The 23507-nt window shown below is 37.4% G+C and overlaps 3 protein-coding genes across 4 annotated transcripts; 1 reads left to right on the plus strand and 2 right to left on the minus strand.

Annotated features, from left to right (window-relative positions):
* LOC109710010 (ethylene-responsive transcription factor ERF036-like) lies at positions 451 to 1879 on the minus strand. The gene has a single exon (XM_020232423.1). The coding sequence runs from the start codon at positions 1525 to 1527 to the stop codon at positions 742 to 744; it is 786 nt and encodes a 261-aa protein (XP_020088012.1). The 5' UTR covers positions 1528 to 1879; the 3' UTR covers positions 451 to 741.
* LOC109710809 (serine/threonine-protein kinase HT1-like) lies at positions 10840 to 15237 on the minus strand. 2 transcript variants are annotated; one of them, XM_020233578.1, is made up of 4 exons: positions 15061 to 15237; positions 13420 to 14863; positions 11780 to 12235; positions 10840 to 11324 (listed from the first exon to the last, which is right to left on the minus strand). In XM_020233578.1, exons 2-4 carry the CDS (start codon positions 14488 to 14490, stop codon positions 11052 to 11054), a joined length of 1800 nt encoding a protein of 599 aa, XP_020089167.1. In that variant the 5' UTR covers positions 14491 to 14863; positions 15061 to 15237; the 3' UTR covers positions 10840 to 11051. The 2 variants fall into 2 exon arrangements, with proteins under 2 accessions (XP_020089167.1, XP_020089168.1); XM_020233579.1 differs by having other exon boundaries at positions 13420 to 14868.
* LOC109710029 (transcription factor bHLH36-like) lies at positions 20705 to 22927 on the plus strand. The gene is made up of 3 exons (XM_020232442.1): positions 20705 to 20935; positions 21482 to 21802; positions 22225 to 22927. The coding sequence occupies exons 1-3, from the start codon at positions 20765 to 20767 to the stop codon at positions 22306 to 22308; spliced, it is 576 nt and encodes a 191-aa protein (XP_020088031.1). The 5' UTR covers positions 20705 to 20764; the 3' UTR covers positions 22309 to 22927.

The following is a 23507-nucleotide window of genomic DNA, read 5'->3' on the forward strand; positions in this document are numbered from 1 at the left end:
GATCTTATAAACCCAAGTTGTTTGCATCGTATCAACCAAGAATTAACACTGTCATATCATTTTTTTTCCCCTTGCTTTCTGTATCTACAAGCACTTTCTGCTATACAGATGGATGATAGTGAGATTGATAGGCCTTTGGCAACCAAACAAGCAGCATGATTAAATTAATAGAAAACGAGAGAAGAAGAGATATGACATCAACAGAGCCAATTTTATCATAGTCAGATCAAATTTATTAAACTCTGTTGAAGTCAATTCAAGAATTTTTTTATCAGTAATTTTTATTACCTATGTTAATAACAGTACTTTTGATTAAACTCACATAAAAACCAACCAAAAGAAGAGGAGCATCCAAATGAGCTTACATGATCAAATTAAAAGAATATGAGAGAAGCAGAGATGATCTTAACAGAAGCCAATTTTAATACAGTCAGATCAAATTCATTAAACTTTGTCAAACTCAATTTAAAAATTTTGTTTATCAATAATAAAATTTACTCTGTTAATAACACTAACTTTCACTAAATTGAAATAAAAGCCAACCGAAAGACCAAAAGTGAAAAAGAGAAAAGAAAAAAAGAAGAAGAAGAAAGAAAGAGGGGAAGAGTACAAATTAAGAAAATCCTCTGGCCCATCGTGAAAAATACAAGGGCCAATCAAAGGAGGAAAGAGAGAGATATTATAATATATACATTGAGAGGAGAGAGTGAGAGAGAGAATTTGTAAAAAACAGCTTTATTCTCAGTTCCATAAGAAGCCTCGTCCAAAGGTGGTCGGAACGCAACCATCCGACGCGAGGAACCCGTACGCGGCGTCGTCGTCCACCTCCCCGTCCGCGCCCACCGTCCACGGCGCCCACGGGTCGAACGAGTCGTCGAAAGCGAGCTCGGGCTCGCCCGAGCCGACCCGGCACCACCGCGCCCCTTCCTCGTCGTCGTCCTCCTCCTCCCCGAGCCGCGGGAGCTCCACGATCTCGCCGAGCTCCTCGTCCTCCTCAGCCGCGGGCGCGGGCGCGGGCGCGGCGGGCGCCGGCGCGGCGTCGAGGGGGGCGGGGTCCATGGCGGCGGCGAGGGCGGCGGCGGCTTGGACGTCGCGCGGGGCGAGGGTGGCGGGGCGCGGGAGCGAGTCGGCGAGCTCGGGGAAGTTGAGCACGGCGGCGGCGCCCTTGACGGCCCGCGCCGCGGCGTCGTGGGCGCGCGCCGCCATCTCCGCCGTGGGGAACGTCCCCAGCCATATCCGCGACTTCTTCCGCGGCTCCCGGATCTCCGACACCCACTTCCCCCAGTTCCGCATGCGGACGCCCCGATACGCCGGGTGCTTGTTGGTGCTGTCCCGCACGCGCCGCCTTATGGGCGCGCCGCCGCCGCCGCCTTCTTCCTTGAACAATTGGGTGGCTGGATTCTGGAGCATTCGAGCCAATGAGGAGGTGGAGGAAGGGGAGGAAAGGGAGGAGTGCGAGGAAGAAGCCGAATTGGCGCTTGTTTCGGGCTCCGATAGTGAGCTCCGGGGTTGGCCCGTTAATGCCATCCAAATGGGACCTTCCACGGCAAATTGCAAGTGTATATATATGGAGCAAGATACCCAATTGATACTTTTAGCGAAAGATCGATCTATGTATGCATGTTGTTATGTTGGTTGATCAAGGAGTTGGGAGAAGAAGAAGAAGAAGAAGAAGAAGAAGAAGAAGAAGAAGAAGAAGAAGAAGAAGAAGAAGAAGAAGAAGAAGAAGAAGAAGAAGAAGGGGAAGAGGAAGAGGGGGAGGAGCTAGATTGTACATGCGTGGGTAGGTAGGGAGAAAGATGTAGAGAGCGAGGAAGGTGGAGAGGGGGTTTTAGTAGAGAGATCTATCGAGGGGAGGTGTGGGAGATTTGCACTGTCAAAGCGACCCTCAACCGACCTCCTCCTCTTATCATTTCCTAATGACACCAATGGAAAGGCTTAGGCCCCACACACAACCTCCTCCTCCTCCTCCTCCCCCTCCTCTCACTCTCACTCTCACTCTCTCTCTCTCTCTCCAAGTTATATAAAAAAATATTACTTTTAGTCAAAAATATGGTATATATCTCACATCCATCTATCTAAAAATAAAATTTTTTTAATATTTAATATTACTAAAAAGAGAGAGATTGATGGGATTAATTAATGTGAAAATATTGATCATTAGATGGATAGGCTGTTTGCATGAACACAATATTACTTATTACAGAATAAAAACTCAATTTTAGCCATTAACCACTTACGTTATTGGAGTGTGAATCCAATTGGTCGATATTGTTTTAATTTAAGAAGTAATAAATTGTTGCAATTTGTTAGATGTGCCTCAGAATTGATAATCGACTTCATTTTTGAAACTCCGACTCATCGACAGTTTTTGCGATATGACTAATTTGAAAAAGACATTGTGAAGAAAAATTGAATGTTTGTGGCGGATAGTGAAGGGCTTAAATTGGAAATCCGTTAAGACATTGTTTTTTCGTTTTGCCCTAGAGGCGAGAGATTGTGCATTGTATTCCGAACTTTGCATTATTTTTTTCAATAGTAAAATTATTTCCTCCCTCGTCCGTAATTTTTATCTGTAAAAATTTTTTCACATAAATCTCTATATTCTTCTACCTTTTACTTGTGATTTATCTATTTTCATGTTCATCATTTTCGTTTTCGTTTATAAATTTGTCGTAATACAATTCAGCATTCAGATTTACTTTATCGGTGTGCATTTTACCTGAACAACCACTCTCTCTTCCCCCATTAAATTCTCTTATTGGTCACGTTTTCACCTTTGCTCCCTCACAAACTCTACGCGTTTCTTCGAATCTTATCACCTATATATTCACGGACCCACATTACCAAATCACCTTAGAGCCTAGTTCCACTTCTCTATATTTATGTAGGGTAAAAGGTATGGATGGATAATTCGCGTACTATCCTGACATTTTAAAAGTTAGCATTTGAATTTAACACTAAAGTATTGTAGTTTTTAATCCTTCTTGTTTGTTATTTTATCAGTGCTATTCAAAAAATCTAAACACGTATAACTTGTTTCTATAAATGACCATTTTAACTTTAATTTATTTATGATGAAGCTATTTTATTTACCAGGCAACAAATTGGCCCTTCTAGGAAAATTTTGAATTTTCTTGTTCTTTTGTAATGTAATTGAAGGAAATGATATCGTTTATGCTGAATGTTTAAGCAAAATCTATACATATATATTAATCTTCATTACTAAATCCTACATATATCCACCCTCTTAATTTGGAAAAGAGTGGGAGCTACTCTTTTTTTTCTCATTTTCTTTTCTTTTCATTTGATTATTATGTTATAGAAATAATTTTAATCATCTATTTGCATGATATGCAACTTCTCTTGAATAAGATTGAATAGTTTTGTTGAAACGATTAATTTTTTTTCATTATAATTTTATTTTTTAAAATTATTTGTCTATAATATAAACTATATTTACTATATTTGTACTGAACTGATATTTTATATTTTACAAATTTTTATGTTAACAATATTTATCTGCCATAACGTGAAAGTCACTGTACTAGTATTATATAATATACCCAGACATAATACACATGGATAAATTAATTTTGTTTTTTAATACCCAACTCGAAAGATCACATGACAAGGCATTTATGAAGAGAGAGAAGGAGGGGGGTGTGGTTTGAGGGGTCTAAGTCATTTCTTCGTTAAAACTTTTTATGAATATAAAACACTATAATCTCAATTTTTCAGCAGCCTAAAATTTTTTGAAGTACAATTTCAATCTCTCCTTTTCTTTACTTAATTTAAAACTACTGTGGCTCTTATCTCGACCGTAATAATTACCCCCATGCATTGAACACAAAAGGGTCTTATCTCGACCGTAATAATTGCCCCCATGCATTGAACACAAAAGGACGGACCAAAACGAAGGCATGAGGTTACATGCTTCTAATTCCATTCATTCAAGGTGTTTGCAAATTGCGTGCGCAGGAAATCCTATAGCCATGATGTTGCAGAAATTTTTTTTTTTATTTTTTTAGAGAGAAAGATAACATGCTATTCGTTTTGTTTATTTCATTTAGAAATAACTTTAGCTGAAAATATGAACCAATTAGGATTCGAACTTGGATCTCGGATACCAACTATCAAGCTCCTTTGTCACTCGCGCTAGAAACGGTCAGTAGAAAGTTTTCTTCTTGTTCAATTTACACGGATTTCTAGTGAAAATAACTTGCCCCCATCTTTTGTCTTAAAGAAAGAAAAGGTGTATGAGTGTCATCTCCAATCATCATCTACTTGGTGATTTTGTCTACGAGTCTGTGACGGATGGGACCAGAAAAAGTCTATGTGACTCAGCTGGTAACTTGCGTCACGTCTCAGTTGAACACCCTACAGTAGAAAAATATTGTGGGGATGTGAATGAGCAATGGTCTAAATATATAGTTGCAGGAGAAAACAAATTAAGAGAACGTGTGAGTTCGGGTTTTTCTTTTTTTTTCTTCTTTTGTATTAAAGTTTGTAGAAAGGACTAGATATGAAATATACGAAGGAAAAGAACTTCCTATTCATGGAGACACGACATGTACTGTTACTTGTGTGATCGTCCTTTCTTCTTATTGCAGTACACAGAAATGCTATATTTGGAAATATTCAGGAGAAGTTTTGATTTTACAGTGAGTTATTTGGAAATAACTAATGTCTTATATTATTCTTTTTATTGTAATTAAAAATTCTCTTTCAATCCATTGCAATGTTGTGACAAACATATTGTTCTCGTGATAACATAGTCTACCTATATATAAAGTAATTGATCTTATTTCAAAAAATAGAAAAGGAGTTGTATCAATGTGGCAAACGCTAATTATAATCTTCATCTGCCATTTGTTGATGGCTAGGCTCTAGAGTAAACAACAAAGATCGGAGTAAACAAAATTATTGAGCATTCAAATAAGCTCTTGAAACAAGTTATATATCCAATGATGGCTTGTGCTTCTAGAAATATTTCTTTCAAATCTCGAGGTTTGTTTTTATTCCACCGGAGGTCTTAACAGGACTCGTGATATATATTTTAGATAATTATTCTCCCTACGGAATTGGGCTCGAATACTATTGATAGTATTTAGAATCTTTTGCTATCGAGTTCTTAACCGTTGGATGAAAAATTATAGGATTAGGATTATGGTGATCATCTAGAATTGAGTGGGTAGTTGGTTGAATAATATGATCTAAAAGGTGGAATATTTGATTAAAGTGTAAATCTAACGACTAAAAAATCGATAACAAAAGAACCCAAATACTATTAATAGTGTTCCAGCTCAACTCCTCCCTATGAGGTAATTTACCTTTGTTAATTAGAGAAAAGTAAGTTAAGAGTCCTTAAGGATTATGCTATTGTCAGCATTTAATCATTCTCCTCATCTGTCAATTGCTAGCGTTCGATTAAATATATAGTACGTACTGAACAACAGATCGAGACAACCAAACAGACCCCTAAATTTCGACACAGTGAATTACTGTGATCTTAACTGATGTAATGAATCAAAGGAAAAGGTGACAATGGTGTTGAAAAAGGTTAATAGGTGGTGGACAATACATGTTTATTGAGCACTAAATAGTTGTGTCGTACATCTTTCATGATGAGTTGTCAATAAGCATCCCTTGCACTGCCCTAATTGAGTTGTCACTAAAGGAGAAAGAGATATCTCATACTCTATTTTTTTCTCCTTTTTTTAATTGTCCTCATTTGTTAGGTAAAGGGGCTTCCAAATGGGGATTAATTGGTAGGTAGGATGATAGATAAGTTTGCACATAAGAAACATAGAACAATAGCACTTTTCATAGATAGCCCAATCTCATGTGAGAGAAGGAAAGAGTGTTCTTTTTAATTAATTAATTATGGGCTTGTAAGTTCTAAGGAATAATTAAGAAAGTGGTAGTTGTATAATATTGAATCAAAAACAGTAGAATGTTTAGAAGGTTAATTTTCTATGTGGATTCATTTAATCCTGAAGTTAAAATGTTTGGATAAAGGACTGTAGATACACAAATTGCAGAAGCTTAGAACATGCAATAAATATTTTGATGGTTGTAGTTAATACTCCTTAAGTTGGTAGGCCCCCCCACCATTCGCCCTTCGCAATCGATCGAAGAACTTCTCTTTCAATACTATTTCATGTTCTGAGGATGAACGATCCGAGTTTGTTTGTCGGTTTGTGTATATGTAAGTAACATATCTCTAACTTTTTTCTAATTGAACTAAGCTAATTCAGCAAATGAAAGTGCTTTTGTTTCTTTCAAAAAACTAGTGGTCATCGCAGTGTAGCTGGTTTACAGTGGTAATTAGCTGTAATATAATGGCTAAAGTTAAAATTTGCTGCATTTATAGAATCATATCCTATGTGTACTCATTATAGCCACCAATAAGGATTAGATATTGTGGTTGATCTACTTCTCTTAGCAATTCCCCCTCGTCAGACCGAAAAATCATAACTAGATCTATGCCACATTAGCGAAAGACTAATACAAGGCATTGCCTTACTTTTAGGGGACAATTCTTTATCAGTTCTGTTGAGCTCATTAATTGCCTTAATTTCGTCAACGCCAAAGTACTGGAATATATGCGTCGGCAAAACAAGATCACAGTTTACTGTTTATGTTACTGTATGCAAAGCATAAAATGTAAATGAATCAACATCGGTAGTTTGTTGCTCTAGTAAGTATATGCATTTGTGCCTTACATAGTGCATTGAAACGAACAACGATTGCTGGTTTGGGGGATGAGAGCTATTATCTAAAATTTTGCGCGGCTTGAGGAAAGTTACTCATTTATTCCAAAATATCGAGGGAGATCTAGATCGACTTGGTTTGAGCCTCCAATGATTTAAAAACTTGCTATTCTTTGGTTTTTAGGGCAGATTCATATTGATTTGCAAATACATGCTTAATCTGTTTGACTCGTTTGGAGCTTTTGTGACATACCGTTGAAAGGGGTACGTCGAAGTTTTCAAATCACAACACCAATCATATCGGTTTTCATCCGCTGTACAAATAGAAGCTGCAAAGTGTAGCTTTTGATTTTGGGATCGACCCATAAATTTATTTGAGATTCTCACCGTAGAAACCGCTCCACTCCCAATCTTAGTAGTTAAGTGGTCTTGTCATTCTCGACATCATTTCTCACCTCATAGAATTAAAATCTTGAAATGTTCGTTTACTACCACAACTATAACATAGTAGATAATTGCAAAGGCTCTGAGATGCATGCACAAGCACAAATCCAAAGAAATTAAATGCTTACAGTTATAGCCAAGGGTTTATCAGTATTAAAACACATGCTAAAGCAGCTGGATGAATAGGATCAGCGAATGATTCATAAAGCCATAGGGAGTACAATCACATAAAACATAATTAGTACTTGTGTTGTGGAGAAGAGTAATAAAGGAAGGAATGGGAGGTCATAAAATTCTTATCCTTCAATTATTGTGGCCTCTTTCTACTCCTTTTAAATCTTATCCATTTCTCATCAACTTTGTCCTGAAACCCAATCATCATCTCTTCGTACATTTGTGCTTAAATTTATAGACTATATATGCGAACTTAATGGAAAAGAAAAAAGAAGCAAATTGATAGGTTGTAGACTTGTGGTGATGATATATATATATATATATATATATATATATATATATATATATATATATATATATNTATATATATATATATATATATATAGATCTAGGCTGGTATACTATCGGTAGCACGGAGACCTCTGTGCTACCAAGTTGTTTTTAATGATACGACTTCCAAATCGACGATCAGCTCCGTCAAATTTGATCTACATTATTAAAAGTATTTGAAAACTAAATTTCATAATTTTCAATATCATTTAGCTATAGATCAAAAGGTCTCAAAATTGACAAGTTTAATGACTAATGTTATACTTTTATGAATTTAACTTTGTAAAACAATTCAAATTTGATGAAATTTTTATAATTTTTTTTTTTCACTACTTAGAGTAAAATCAGCACCTCTGATCTTAAATTCAAGTTTTTTATCATCGTTTTTATAATTTTTTTATTTTCAACTGTTTATTTTTAGACTATTCATTTAATAGGTAAAATGATGTCGAAAAGTTATAAAATTTAGTTTCAAATATTTTTAATAGCTAGTGTAGATCAAGTCTAACGGAGCTGGTCGTCAATTTGGAAGTCGCATCATCAAAAATAACTTTCTAACACGAAGGCTTTCACGCTATCTATAGTATACCAGCCGGACTCTCTCTCCCTCTCTCTCTCTCTCTCTCTCTCTCTCTCTCTATATATATATATATATATATATATATATATAGAATCCGGCTGTGATATCATCGATAGCACCAAGCACTTTGTGCTATCAAGTTTTTCGCCGTTAGATTTAACTCTTTGACTATTTTTATCTGTTAGATTATACTATTCAACCAACAACTCCCTCATTCTTAGAGTCCCGCATCATCTTAACGGTACATCTCTTCATCCAAGGGCCAAAAACCTAATAGCACCAACAACTTGGTGCTATTGATAGNATCATCGATAGCACCAAGCACTTTGTGCTATCAAGTTTTTCGCCGTTAGATTTAACTCTTTGACTATTTTTATCTGTTAGATTATACTATTCAACCAACAACTCCCTCATTCTTAGAGTCCCGCATCATCTTAACGGTACATCTCTTCATCCAAGGGCCAAAAACCTAATAGCACCAACAACTTGGTGCTATTGATAGTATTCTAGCCTAGTTATATATATATATATATATATATATATGTTGTAGAATTAGGCTAAAATACTATTAATAGCACCAAATCTTAATGCTATTAGTTTTTTGGTATTTGAATAAAGGGATGTGCGGTTAGGATGATAGTGATCCTCTAAGATTTAGTAGATGGTTGGTGGAATAGTATGATTTAAGAGGTGAAAATGGTTAAAGGGGTAGACTTAACGATGAAAAACTTAATAGCACAAAATGCTTTGTGCTGTTGATAGTATTATAGTCGAACTATATATATATAGCTCTATAGAGTGCGTCTACTATATTTTCGAAAGTACCGGGACCTCCGTGCTTGTAAGTTGTTTTCGATGATAGGACATCCAATTCGACGATCGGCTCCGTTAGATATAATCTACCCTATTGGAACTATCTAGAAATCAAATTTTATAATTTTTTGACATCATTTACTAAGCGATCAAAATGTCCCAAAAATGACTATTTTAATGGTCGATGCGGCATGTTTTTAAGTTCAACAGTGTAGAAGTGTCCAAATTACATAAAAATTTAATAAAAAATTCTACTTAATGTCAATAGCAAGATCAATACTTCCGATTTGAAATTTGAGTTCTTTATCATTATTTTTTATGAGATTTTTATTTTCAGCCGTTCATTTTGAGGCTACTCGTTCACTAGGCAAACGAAGTCAAAAAATTATGAAATTTGGTTTCTAGATAGTTCCAATAGCGTAGATCATGTCTAATGAAACCGTCGCCGAATCGGATGTCCCATCATCGAAAACAACTTACAAGTACAAAGGCCCCCATACTTTCGAAAGCATAGGAGCCTAGCTCTCTCTCTCTCTCTCTCTCTCTCTCTCTCTCTCTCTCTCTCTCTCTCTATATATATATATATATATATGTATATATATATATATATATAGTGAGGCTACTATGCTATCGGAAGCACGGAGCCTTCCGTGCTTCCAGCTCGTTTTCGATGTTGCGACTTTCGAATCGTCGATCGGCTCTGTTAAACTTGATCTAGAGTATTTGGAGTACCTAGAAAATAAATTTTATTATTTTTTGATATCATTTGCCTAGTGATCGAATGGACTCAAAATCAACAAATTTCAATGGCCGTAGTGAGCCGTTTGCAAGTTTAACGGTGTAGAAATATCCAAATCACGTGAAATTTTGATAGAAAATTCTTTATACTATATAAAACAAGATCAATATCTTTGATTTAAAATTTTAATGTCATATTATTACATTTTGTAAGATTTTTATTTTCAGTAGTTGATTTTGAGCCCCTTCGTTCACTAGGCAAATGATATCGTAAAACCATAAAATTTATTTTCTATGTACTTCAAATACTCTAGATCAAGTTTAACGGAGCGATCGACGATTCGAAAGTCGCAACATCGAAAATGAGCTAGAAGCACGGAAGGCTCCGTGCTTCCGATAGCATAGTAGCCTCACTCTATATATATATATATATATATATATATATATATATATATATGAGAACTTCAAATTTTATCTACAGAATTGTAATATCCAACATCCTTTACGTATCAGCCAAGTTTCCAATTAAACAAAAGATAAATCTTAATTTGCGAGTAATCTAGCGAAAAAGGCAACATCCAATCGTCGTCAAAGATGTGCGCATGCAACTTTAGAGGAGACTCTGAATGCTTGCGTACAAATCTGTAGTGTTAATGCTTTCCTGCCGACTTCTTTTGGAGACGAAGTCAGTGGCAGTGTGGCACGCACAAATAGAATAGCCCAATTCAGTATAAAACTCGGCGAAATAGGCTAATAATTGCCGACTTTTGTACGCCTCTAAAACTTGCTGAGCCTTGGCCTGGTCCAAATATACTCGGCCCGCCCCGGTCCGGTCTGATTTACTAGACCAGGCAGGGCCTCGCGAATAAAGGCACCAAAATTACGACTCGGTCTTGGATTAGATCCGCTATTATATCTATGCAAAGTAGTACATAATGGCTTGAATCTTCTTTTGCAGCGTACTTAGCGAGGAGGAGAACTATCTATCAGAAATAACAAAATAGATATGACCAAGTTTTTTTTTTTTTTTAAAAAAAAAACAAGTTAAATGAGTAAATAATCTCTAGAGATAGATGACAACCCATGCAGATGTTCCTTTCGTTTCCAAATGCCAAACATCCGACCGGCACCAAACTGGGACACAGAAACAAAAAATAATCAGCCTGTGTCCTCTTACATTCTTCGTAGTCGGGGCGCTAAATCAACCACAATAATTACACAAAAATCTACACTACAGAAAAGAAGCAACGATGTTGCTACAACAATTTTGGCATCAAATTCCCGGAGCCTTCGATATGCGAATGCTTGAGCTTTTGGATCCACTGGCGAAGCCGGTTTTTATGGTCCTGGCAGGTCAAGTTTTTGACGGTGTCGAGGGTCCCGCCTTGAGCGAGAGCGGATTCGAACTGCTCAAAGACCTTTACGATTTGCCAAAAGTCGGGCCTTTTCTCGGGATGCGATGACCAACATTGCTCAATAAGGGCACGCACGGGCGCGGGACAGTTAGAAGGAATTTCTGGCCTCAAGTTCTGAAAGTCATTAACTTCGCGTTAGAAAGAGGACTCAGAACTCAAAACACCCTTGCAAAATTACCTATTTACATAAATATCGCTACAAAATCTTAAGTTTTTTTTTTTTTTTTTTGGGTGGAATCACAGCATCCATAAGCTGTCTGCTTAAATGGCAGCTACGGACCAAATTTGTAATATGGTAATGCTTCTGAACAGTAGAAGCATCCAATGATCCAGGCCATCCATTTCACCATCCAATCACCCTGAACCATGCCGCAATAAAGGGGTGAGTATATCCCCATTGCGGTGGATGGACCGCAGGACAGAGTTCCACTGATCCTGATCATATGACCCAGTTTTTGTTTTGTACACAAGAATTTATATTGTGATTTATCTTAAACTTAACGCAGAAACGTACAAAGAAAGCTCAAAGATGTCAAGATGAAAAGAATAGCAGTAATGACATATTATACCTTATCAACCACAGCAAAAGCCGCCTGGACTGGAGTCATGTCCTCATAAGGAATTTTTCCAGTTACCATCTCCCATAGAAGCAGTCCAAAGCTATAGACATCCACTTTGTGGCCATAAGGCTTGTGTTTGATCATCTCAGGTGCCATCCACCGATAAGTACCCGGATCCTCTGCTAGTACATCGCAAAATGCCTCCTCGCAAGCTATTCCAAAATCAGCAATTTTTACGCAGAAGTCCTCATCGAAAAGTATATTCTCTGGTTTCAAGTCACGGTGGATAACTCCTTGTGAGTGTATATACTCCATCCCACGAGCAATGTCTAAGGCGATCGCAAGTAGTTTCTGTAGAGGGACAGATTTGTGATCGAGCTTGTGTAGGAAAGCTCTTAAGGAACCACCAGAAAGGTATTCGGTGATGATGCAAAACACTGGTGGTTTTTTGCAGGCCGCTACGAGCTGCATTGGATGAGAGACTATCAAGTGAATAGGAAAAGAAAAAAAGAAAAAAAAAACAAGGTAACAATTAATAAGGCACGTAACTGTTTAAGCTGCAATATATCTACAGTAAGCGTGTATATTATGCCAGTAGACATAACTCCGGCTAATAAGCCTTGAGATACAATAGCTCATTTGTAGAGGTTTTGGGCCAATGTCCATAATCTACATAACCTAAAGCTATCTCCACAAATAAACACCTTTGCCCGAGCTAATATATTGAACAATTTCCGCCATACAAATGATGACATTGTCCAATGCACACCTCCAAGCAGATAAATAGGCATCACAGCATCTTGACAAGAGAGTAGATCATACATCGATTAACTTCCGCCAATTCCAGAATCGATATAGACAAAAAGGTTATTGTGGAGTTTCTAAAGTAAAAACATAGGATTATATGTTTAACAGTGGCAGGATTTCAGGGCTCCAGGGAAAAAACATGTGTAAATTATCAAACTTCTGGTACAGAGCACAAAAAAATTAGTCAATACATCTAGTGAAAATTTATCAGGAAACTACAAGCATCTCAAACACAAACTTACAAGGGCAGGTATGTAAGGAAGCAAAATGACAAATCACTTGGATTCAATTAGCTTCAGTTTTTGAACCGGATAAGCTGCAAAACCTATTTAAGTGTATTCTGTAAAAGGATTTTTCTTTTTTCTTTTTTCTTTTGAGAAGAAGGTAGCATGCTACTCGTTTCGTTTATTTCTTTTTAGAAATAAATTTAGCTGAAAAGTGAATCAACTAGGATTCGAATTTGTGACCTTGGGTATCAACCACCAAACCTTTTGTCTCTTGCTCTAGAGACGGTCGGTAAAAAGATTTTTCTAATTAGACAAAAGTGGTTAACTGAATGTGAAATTCTTGTTAGATTCATTCGTCGACTCGTGAACATATCAATTCACTTGCCCTACCAATTAAGTAGATATATCCTATTTTAGAAACACAGTATTCACCGTGCAGATTGAAATGTAGCCATGTACGTATAATCCGAGATATAGCAAAGGAAAGCGTCAGTCCTTCGTTATTTATCGTCCAATGAACCAGACATCAACCAACAATATTCACGCAAGAAACATACAGTGATATTGTAAGAGTAATGGCCGTGTATGTGTACCAAAAATGAAAGTTTCTCGTACCTTTAGCACATTGCGGTGATAGAGATGAGACAGAAAAGTGACCTCCCTATTAAACTGCTTCTCCAGTCGAGCGGCCATTACTCCATTTTCGTCATCATCGGGTTGCCTAATAATTTTCACAGCGACGGGCCGGTCCTTATAAATACCGTGGTATAACCGACTGTGGGCCCCAGATGCAAACCGGAGCCCTAAATACAACTTCGACAAATCGACCGTCCAATCACTTCTGGCCTCCACGGCAGTCACCCTCCCCACGCCATGATCAAAATATTTTGTCCATGAATTCTCCTTGCGACCCTTTTGCTTATCTACAAATTTCATCGAAGACAATTGTTGTAGAGGGCTAGTGTTGGGAGGAGATAAGGAATTTAGCACACGGTGATCGCGGGCTTCTCTAGAGAACAACTTCCCGAACACGCCCTTATCCGACCCTTTCCTACTAGGAGGGGGAGTCGCAAATCTTTTCCCACTATCCCTTGCTTCTTTAAATGCATCTGAAAGGATGCTGGTCGGGAGAGGCGAAGGTGACCTCTCCTTGGGCGTAGGATTCCATTGATTTTGCTTAGAGAATTGGCCAAATTTACTTCTCGGGGAAGTACCTGGCTGCGCCTTCGGTGAAGAATTCAAGTTGCTCTTCTGCTTCAATTTAGGATCTGGACGAGCTCGGGCAGCGGAACTGGAAGAATCCAATCTCAAATTCTTTGCTTCCGATTCAGGGCTTTTTCCGGGATTGAGGGAAGGTGACTTGGGGATTTCGATGCTCGACTTCCACTGCTTCAATTCTCTACCGCTGTCGGCTTTTTGAGAGAATAAACTCGACGAAGGCAGGCTATACGAATGCCGAATCGAAGCCTTCACCTTCGAATCGATTTCTCTCTCGCGATCGACCGGCAACGAGATCGACGACAGTTTTGAAGGCCCGACGCCCTTCTCCGGCTTCAATTCCGCATCCCGAGCCCGATCGGATTGGCGCGAAAGCGGAATCGCTGGCAAGCGAGAATAATCGATTCGGTGGTAAACCGTGTGTGAGAATTTCGCCCTTCTAACCCAAGAACTACTCTCTTCCTCCATTTTTGATTTTACAACCGAAAAAAAAGCAATATCAAAAGAATCAAACTGCAACTTTTAACCCGTCGATCAATGAAACCCTAATTACACAGAAAACCGAAAGAGAGAAGAGGAAACCACATCCCAAAATCCCCTCAAATCCACCAACGGATATGCTTCCTCCTCCAATCCAACATCAAATTCCCTCACCCAAAATTCCAATCCAAAATTAAAACGAATTACAGCCAAATTAGGGTTTCCACGGATCGTGCCAACAAATTCCAACAACCAAATTCCATCTAGGAAAGGTAATATCGGATGTCCCATTCAACGCACGGAGTAAAACACCGCATTATACTTGCCCCCGTTGACGTACAAATCATACCAAAAATCGCACCTTTACTACCCAAAAAGGTCACCGCCCCCAAAAAAAAAAACAAAAACAAAAAAACCTACCAAAAATTAGCACAAATATAGGGCCCAAAACAAAACTATTTCTAAATCAGGGTCGTTTTAGAAAACCCATATCCTAAAACTTTAAAAAAAAAAAAGAAAAGAAAAGGGAATGCGTATTCGGGGGATGGGAACAAGCACCTTTTTTCCTACTATTCGCCTTGTCGTATTCTCTCTCGGAAGAGATTACGAGAGACGAGGACGAGGAGGAAGAGGAGGAGGTGCGTTCGCATACGGACCCCGTCCTCTCCCCTCTCCTCCCTCAGGGGGCGTATGCGACCGCGGATCTTTGTACGGTCGAGAGATCAAACACTTTTGGTCGCATACGAATGGTTCGCTGCGATAGTGATAGAGAATTGATTATTATTATTATTAGGTAAAATTGTACAAAGACCCCCTAACCTATATACAACTCTGAAACCGCCCTTTCAACTTTTTTTTTTTGACTTAGACATGCTCAATTTATTATTTTTTTTAAAAAAATTTAATAAGTTTTAATGAAAAAAAAAATTTGACAAAAAAAAAATTTGAAGTATAAAAATGAAAGTTGAAGGGGTCTCCGAATTATTATTCTCTAGCGCCGTTTCCGCCGATAAACCATCTCTATGAACCTGATCTACCGATTTTTCCGTAGACCTCCCACCGCAACCATACAACGGAGATGATTAACTGGAACGTGACAACTTGGTGAACCTGGTCCACGATGATGGTCGGGACCTGTGGGGCCCACGTGCTGGAAAAGTCAAAGAGAGACGTGAGGAAGATGGAATGGCGCGCGTCGCAATCGCTATATGCGGGTGGAGCCGTTCACTTCACGCTTACGTCGAATCCCTACAGCTGGGGTTGTACAGCAAATATACTACCAAATGACGTGTTTCGTTTTAACTGGACATTTCATGCAACAGCTCAAATCATCCCTTACGTTGATGCCACGTATACAAATTTTTTATTCTTTACGCGCTATGAATTGTAGGGAATCCGCAGGTTCGGTTATCTTCGTCCTATAGTTTTACCGAGTCTTTGTAATTGGTCGAGGATTCTAGTCGCTCTAACAAAAGCGTTACAACAAAATCAATAAAAACTTTGACAAATACTTTTTTCCTATTGGTTGAAGTGTTGATGTTTAGCAAATAAGAGAGATGGATTGAAAAAAATCTTTTACGTTTTCTGTCATCACAGCTCTGCTTTCTCACGCTTCGTTTGGGATTATAGGAAGCTTGCGTTATTTGCAGCGAAAAAATACGATAAAAAAATATTATATTTATTTTCGTACGTAATATTGCGTTTCGCATACTGTAATTAGGCTTCGTTTGGAATAGTCGGGAGATTGCTTTACGTGCGGTGAAAAAGTATGCAGTGAGAAAGTACAATAAAAAAATATCATATTTATTTCCGTACATAATATTGCGTTCCGCATATTACAATTAGACTTCGTTAGGGATTGCGGGGAGATTGCTTTACGTGCGGTGAGAAAGTATGTTAATTTGAAAAATATTCTATTTGTTTTCGTACATAATATTGCGTTCCGCATATCGCGATGAGTCGGTTACGATATATTTTCTGCGGTCCACCGGAGAATGCAGAAGCATACCCTTATATGTTTTTTCCTCAACTCCATTTTATCTAATAGTGTTAGATAGACATCAATCCCAAACTAAGCCTTAGTCGGTTACGATATATTTTCTGCAATTTCATTGGAGAACGCAGAAGTATATCTCTATATATTTTTACCCAACTCCATTTTATCTAATAGTGTTAGATAGGTCTCAATATCAAACTAAGCTTCACAAGAAAAAAAAATTGTACATAATTTTATAGATTTACCTAATTTTTTTTAATTTGCAATGATAATAACGTACATAATTTACTATCAAATCTTTTAATTTATTTGATCTGAATTAATCAACGATATTTATTTTTAAATTTTGAATGTGTCATTTATATTAACAGATTTAATTAGTATATTTCGTATAATTCTTACGGCTATAAATTTATTAAAATAAATAATTTAACTTAAAAGTCAAAATATTGTTGACCGACTCAAATTAAATAAATTGAAAAGTTGATTAATAAAATTAAAATTTTAAAATGTTGGGTAGCCAAATCAGGATATATAGTCAATAATTCAAATAAATTTTGTACGATTTTACCGGTTTTAATAGCTTGATTTATATTTAACTTCATAATTTACGAAAGTTCACCAATAAAATATAACTACTAAGCAAATTCCTTCAAATTTTGTAAAATTATGTTTTAATTCATATACAGGTAATTTGATTGATTTATGTAATGCAATTCAAAATTATGTCTAAAATAGTGTTGATCACTTGATAACTTATGTGACTAATAGTGATTGTTTATACCTTCAAATTTTAAACACAAGACGCATAATAATATGAATATAAAATCTCAATAAACACAATACTGATGTATCAATATATATGTAACAATAGTTCGAATCCTAGTTGATTCACATTTCCAACTAAGTTTATTTCTAAATGAAATAAACGAAGCGGGTAGCCTGCTACCTATCTCTCAATATATATATATATAACAATCTAGAGTACCTTCTTAGTTAGAATATGCAGCATTATTAACACCTCCTATCTGGAGCAAGTTTCTATCAATCTTAAATGTCGAAATCATTTTTTAAAATGCAAAAATATATGTAGCATTATTGCTACGTAGGTTAGAATTTTTCTCAAATTAACTTGTCTTTCTATAGAATTAATCCACTATGCAGCATTATTGCTACGCACGTTAGAATTTCTTACGTGCAGCTTATTACATAAGAAGATGCCCCTTAAGGAAGGGGTCACATTTAGACCGTACTCTCAATGGTGGCAAAGCGTTCTGTCAACCCGTGACATATGCCGGTGAGGAGTATCCTATGCGATTGGGGACGGTAGTACCGTGAGCTTTTGGAAGGACCATTGGTGTGCCCCTCTCTCACTACAATCAATGTTCCCCCATATCTTCAACGCTATAGTTAGGAAGAATCTCCGAGTGCAGAAAGTGCAGGCGCTCACGGGTGGAGGTGGCACAGAATTTTGCGTGGGTTTATGCCGAGCTCCACCGCAAATGATGACGCAGTCTAGGAGTTGAAAGGGATGATATGCACTGTTACATTAGCGAATAACGGAGATGAAGTAAGATGGAGATGGAGTCACGTTGAAGCATTCACGGTCAAATCATTGTATACCTTCCTACAGGACAGCGGGGTAACGGAGACGAAATTGGTACCGATTTGGAAAATCAAAATACCACTTAAAGTTAAATTTTTTTGCTGGCTTGTGGTGAGGCGGAAGGTTCTAATGAAGGATAATCTCCTGAAAAGGGGATGGTTAGGGGCGGACACGTGTGACCTATGCTTGGACGAATCTGAGAATGTTAATCATCTTCTCTTGTAGTGCAACGTCTCACGTGCGCTACTGAGCTACTTACTGCCGAACAAACGGGGCCTAGCTAGGGGCCTGTTGGTCTGTAGACGACCTGTGGAAGGATTGCAGTAGTAAGCAGGGAGCTCTAGCAAGGAAGGAGTTAGCAACCTTAGCCGCTACTTGGCGGGCTATTTGGTTGGAACGGAATAGGCGAATTTTTGAGAACAAAAAGATGTCGAGGAGACGGGTGTTTGCTGAAGTTCGATCTCAGTACAACTTGTGGGACTCCTATTGCAATTATTTAGTTTTTTATTTTTATTTTTTTTTCGTCTCGCTTAGGAAGCCTTCTTGCTTCCCATCTTTGTTAAATTCAACTACTTTATGAATAAAGCGGTAGCATGCTATTTTTTTTCTCAAAAAAATCCACCGCCTAATCCCATGGGATTGACCAAGTGTACATGGAGGTGGGCACGTCAAGTCAACGCAATAATGGCATTATATAAACACGTGTAGTGCTGATTATAATATTAAGTCAATGTATTAGGTGGGAAACTGGGAATAGGAGTCGAAGAAGAGATAATACAGGTGGATTGTTAACTTCAAATGCATGATCGAGACTCGAAATTAATGACGCGTGATTTTCTAAACAAACATCCTCACCTTGGCAACAGTTTTATGTATGTACCTCAAAAGATTGATGTTTCACGACCTCATGAAATGAGAAGAGATTAGAACTGACTCTGATGAGATACGAAGCAATCACTATAGTGAAACTTATGATGAGATGCGAAGCAATCACTATAGTGAAACTTAAGGCTAGCGTTTTAATTATCTTATATTCGACCCAAAAGCAAGAGGATAGTTGTAATTGTTTGGGTAAAGGTAGATTTGGATTTACTTCTAGTTCAAAATATCGAATTGTCACGGTCTCGTCTTATCTTTGCTAGAAAAAGTGTTCTTAGACATTTCTTGCAGATACGAGCAGCAGAATTTGGATTGTTATATGTTTGTGCTTTCAACAAAAATAAACGATCAACAAAACAGTTTCTCCGGGCAGTGTCAGGCTCTAACATACGAAGCAAAGTCGCATGTCTTTGCCCGGCCCGACCCGGTCCGGTCCGGCCCGGCCCGTATCTTTTTCTGTAGTGCATAATAATGCACATGCACCAACAACAGTGGATCCTCGCACCAACTGCCGACATCTAAAATTCATTAATCTCCCTTCCATCACAGCCGTCAAAGCCAAGATCGACGGCCAGCATCTCTCCTCATTAGCGTGACTTGAACAGTCTCTAAGTCAACGTCCGTACTATGTATTAGATTCGCAACAGTCAGACTCATGACTCAGCTCTCATTTCCTCTCCTCCCGGGAGTCAAAAAGTCAACAACATCCATGTTGTTGTTATCAGCGTCCAAAGAACTTCTGTAAAACGCACTTTATTATGTTCCCACTCTTTTTATTCGAGACACTAATTATTTCCTGCACCCGGTGTAATCCATATATCTAAGTATCGATCAGATGCAACTTCATAATTAAATATTCGACGCTCAATGTTTTTAAAAGATAAGTTTAATAAACATATATAATTTACAAGATCTACGTGTTCCATAAGCAAAGAAATCACAATTAGTTTTCAAAATCAAATATCTGAGCATCAAACAGCAATAAAATTAACACTACAATAAAAACGGTCTACAGCGACACTTTTAAACGTCGGTATAGGTCAAAAAATAGTGCTGCTGACTAAATTATTGACACTTTTAAAAAATGTTGATATATGTGGAGTCGCTAAGTATATAGTGACAGTTAAAGAGCGTCGCTATAACCAAAAAGAGTGCTGCTAATTTACCAATACTTATTTAAGCATTTAGCAACCGCCGGAACTCTACCTCGTTGGCTGTGGTGGTGGAGAAGTACGAGAGGAACGGATCTTTGTCTAAAATTTCAGTGGATTGAGTGAGGGGAGAAAGAAAAATGGTAATCAATTTTTCTTTTTTTTTTTCTTTTCTGTTTGTAATCGGACCGAATGGGCTGGGTGGGGTGGGTTGAGTAGAGTAACTTTTTATTTTTGATTGGATTGGGCTTTATATTTAGGTATTAGTAGATTTTTTTTAAGTTATTGCATAAATTGAACACTTATACAAAAATGTCCCAAACATGTGTTCCTATAACCTAATTCTGTTATAATGTAACAACACAGAAAGAGACACGATTCAAGTGCTGCAGTGCATGGAGCACCAGGTGCATGCAATAATTTCTAAATTTATTCCTTTCCCTGTTCATACCATATATCTTGTCCGAGTTCTTTATATAGTATGGCGATACAAATAAAGGGCTAAAACAATATATGCTCAATTCAATCCTATCTATATATATATATATATATATATATATATATATATATATATATATATATATATATATATATATATATATATATATCATCAAGCTCGTATGTGTTTAAATGGGTCATCGAGGAGTTAAAAGAATCCAAAGAACATTAACAGCCATGGAGAGCTCTCATGGAACATCGACGAAGCTGGAGAGGAAAACAGTGGAGAAAAAAAGGAGGGAACAAATGAAAGCGCTTTACGCGAAGCTCGACTCTCTACTTCCGAGCTCAACTAGTTCAAGGGTATGTATATATATATATATATATAAAGAATTATATATGTTTCGATGTAATAAGGTGTAAAATATTCTAGAGTAATTCACATAACGGATATGTAGATCGCTCGTAGAAAAATGTTTATTTATATTTTTCCACAAAATCCAAAATTTTTGTATGCACCCTTGAGAAGCTACCAAATTAAGTACGTGTCTCAAATATATTTTTTTATTAAAGCCCAAATTATCATGGATTGGATGGCTCTTGCGATCGACCTAGCTACGTAACATTATATTCGAAGAGTAATATAAAAAATTGGGGCTTTGCTTATTTTTAGAGGTAAACATATGTATTTTCAATGAATACTATATAAAAACAATTTGGCACCCTATATATCGTTTTTAAGACTACGTACCTTTAGAAATATTTCGGTTTTATTGCTTTTTTTTCTCAAATGAATGTTAGAGTAGTCGATTTGACATTTGATACAACTAATAAGGCATCTAAATTACTTGTTCGAAGTTCTCGAAAGATATGTATGTGTGGTAATCCGTACTTTGTTTCGGTCCACAGGAAGGGGCAACACTGCCGCGACCTGATCGACTAAGCGAGGCGGCGAATTATATAAAGGGGATGCAGGAGAAGCTCGAGAGGATGAAGGAAAGGAAGAGGCAACTGATGACTCGCAATGAGGCGGCGGATAATTCGAAGCTTCCGAAGATAGAGGTGCAGAATCGAGGTTCAAATCTATATATGATACAAATCGTTAGCAGCCCCGATGACCGCGCCATGTTCTATGAGGCGGTTCGAGCTGTGGAGGAAGAAGGTGGCGAGGTTTTGAATGCCCAGTTCTCGACTACGGACCGAAAAGCCTTCCACACCATCTATGCCTTGGTGGGGTGAATCATATATATGATAGCTAGGTTTTACCATTAATGTTGTACTAATCTTTTCGCAGTTACTAGCTAACAGTTCTTATACTTACAAGGGCAATGCTAATCGAATATTCGATCGCCTTGTGGTATACTATTTAGATAGTTAAAGTGGGCACATAACAATCATATGATGATATACAAGAAATGCTCAAACGAAGTAGGTTAATTTGCTCAGTTCATTGATTCTTCTTGTTTGTAGTGTTTTAACAAGTCCCAAAACTATATTTACCAATAACTTCAATGGTTAATATGATTTGAAAATTAGGATAGCAAAATGTTGTAATTCGTCGTACAGGATAGTTAGTTAATATATACATACCATGCATATATATATATATAATTCATTTGATTTTGCTTAACTTTGGAATTGTGTTCTTGTAGGTTGGAGATTTTAAATATCGGTTTGAAACTGGAAAACTAAAGGAGAGATTGAAGGATCTAGGTTGGCAAGGGAGGCGTGTGTAAAAAGGATTCTTGTTTGTTTCGGAGCCGCGAAATGAACAGTGTGGGAAATTTAGAAAATTCCGAGGACTCGAGTGCAATAGTCAATAGTCTCCTTTTCCTACTCTCCAATGCTTTCTCTTTAGAACCTTTCTTACCTTTTTATGATGGTAGAAACAATTAGTTGCATTTAGAAGGGCCCTAATGGACCCCACAATCCACTTCCTTGTGCCCATTAATATTCTTGTTTAAACATGTAAGTGCTATATATTGGGACAAAAATTATATGGGCATCATTTCGAAATTAGAAGTTTTGGGGTCGATGTGGATGGGCACCGTGTGGCGTACGCCCATGCTCGCCCTCCCCTACGAAGAAAAAAAAAGAAAAAAAAAAACATGGGTGTTAATTTTGAGAGAGAGAGAGAGAGAGAGAAAAGCTGATGGAGAGGAACGGAGGGTGAGGATGGGCGTGCGCCGGCCATGCAGTGCCCATTTGCAACGTCCCCAAACTTCTAGTTCGGGACGATGCCTATATAATTTTTGTCCAATATATTGCTGCTTATTTTAGCAATTTAAAATGCATCATTATGTTTGTACTTGAGTCCAGTTATTTAAATGTTCTTTTTTTATTTTTGGACTGTAAGACATGGTGATTTTCTGTATAATTCATTAGTACCGCTCAAATTTTTATCGTCTTAGATATTTTACGAAACGTGGGCACAAATTAAATGGGCCAAGTATACCACAACTAGCTCAATTAGAGCCGAAATGAGCCAATGCGGTCCAGCCCGAAAATCAGTTCCAAATTGTAGCCCTAATTACCTGACCCTATGTGCGTTAGAAATATAGCATTCGTGTCTAATGTTACCGAGCCCGTGGACCACCTTTTTTGCACTCATGTACTTAATTTGGTTCTTAATTTTATTTTATGATTTAGAATAAAATTATAGTATTAATTAATGATATTTCCTATTTTAATTGTATCTAACTTGTTAATTGGTTTTGCAAAGCCACTATAACTACTCGACTTGACCCGTCAGCAATAATGATTTGTTGGGCGAAAACCATTGGCCAAAAATATTTAAGCGGAGCGATGTGAAACTTGCCTCTTTAGCCTTGTTATTCTAACCTGGCTCAACAAAGACTCATTTCACACTTTCGGCTGGTGAACCGGTTCTAATAGCAAATGTAACGACCCAATCGACCAACAATAATAATTTGTT

The sequence above is a fragment of the Ananas comosus genome, linkage group 5 (genome assembly GCF_001540865.1).
Source record: "Ananas comosus cultivar F153 linkage group 5, ASM154086v1, whole genome shotgun sequence".
NCBI lineage: Eukaryota > Viridiplantae > Streptophyta > Magnoliopsida > Poales > Bromeliaceae > Ananas > Ananas comosus.

Excerpts from the sequence above, each read along its gene's own strand:
- LOC109710010 (XM_020232423.1), bottom strand. The coding sequence starts at position 1,527 with ATGGCATTAACGGGCCAACCCCGGAGCTCACTATCGGAGCCCGAAACA.
- LOC109710809 (XM_020233578.1), bottom strand. The coding sequence starts at position 14,490 with ATGGAGGAAGAGAGTAGTTCTTGGGTTAGAAGGGCGAAATTCTCACAC. Across the intron at positions 12,236-13,419 it reads ATCACCGCAATGTGCTAAAG|CTCGTAGCGGCCTGCAAAAA; the intron begins GTACGAGAAACT and ends CATCCAATGCAG. Across the intron at positions 11,325-11,779 it reads CTTTTGCTGTGGTTGATAAG|AACTTGAGGCCAGAAATTCC; the intron begins GTATAATATGTC and ends AATGACTTTCAG.
- LOC109710029 (XM_020232442.1), top strand. The coding sequence starts at position 20,765 with ATGGGTCATCGAGGAGTTAAAAGAATCCAAAGAACATTAACAGCCATG. Across the intron at positions 20,936-21,481 it reads CGAGCTCAACTAGTTCAAGG|GAAGGGGCAACACTGCCGCG; the intron begins GTATGTATATAT and ends TTCGGTCCACAG. Across the intron at positions 21,803-22,224 it reads TCCACACCATCTATGCCTTG|GTTGGAGATTTTAAATATCG; the intron begins GTGGGGTGAATC and ends GTGTTCTTGTAG.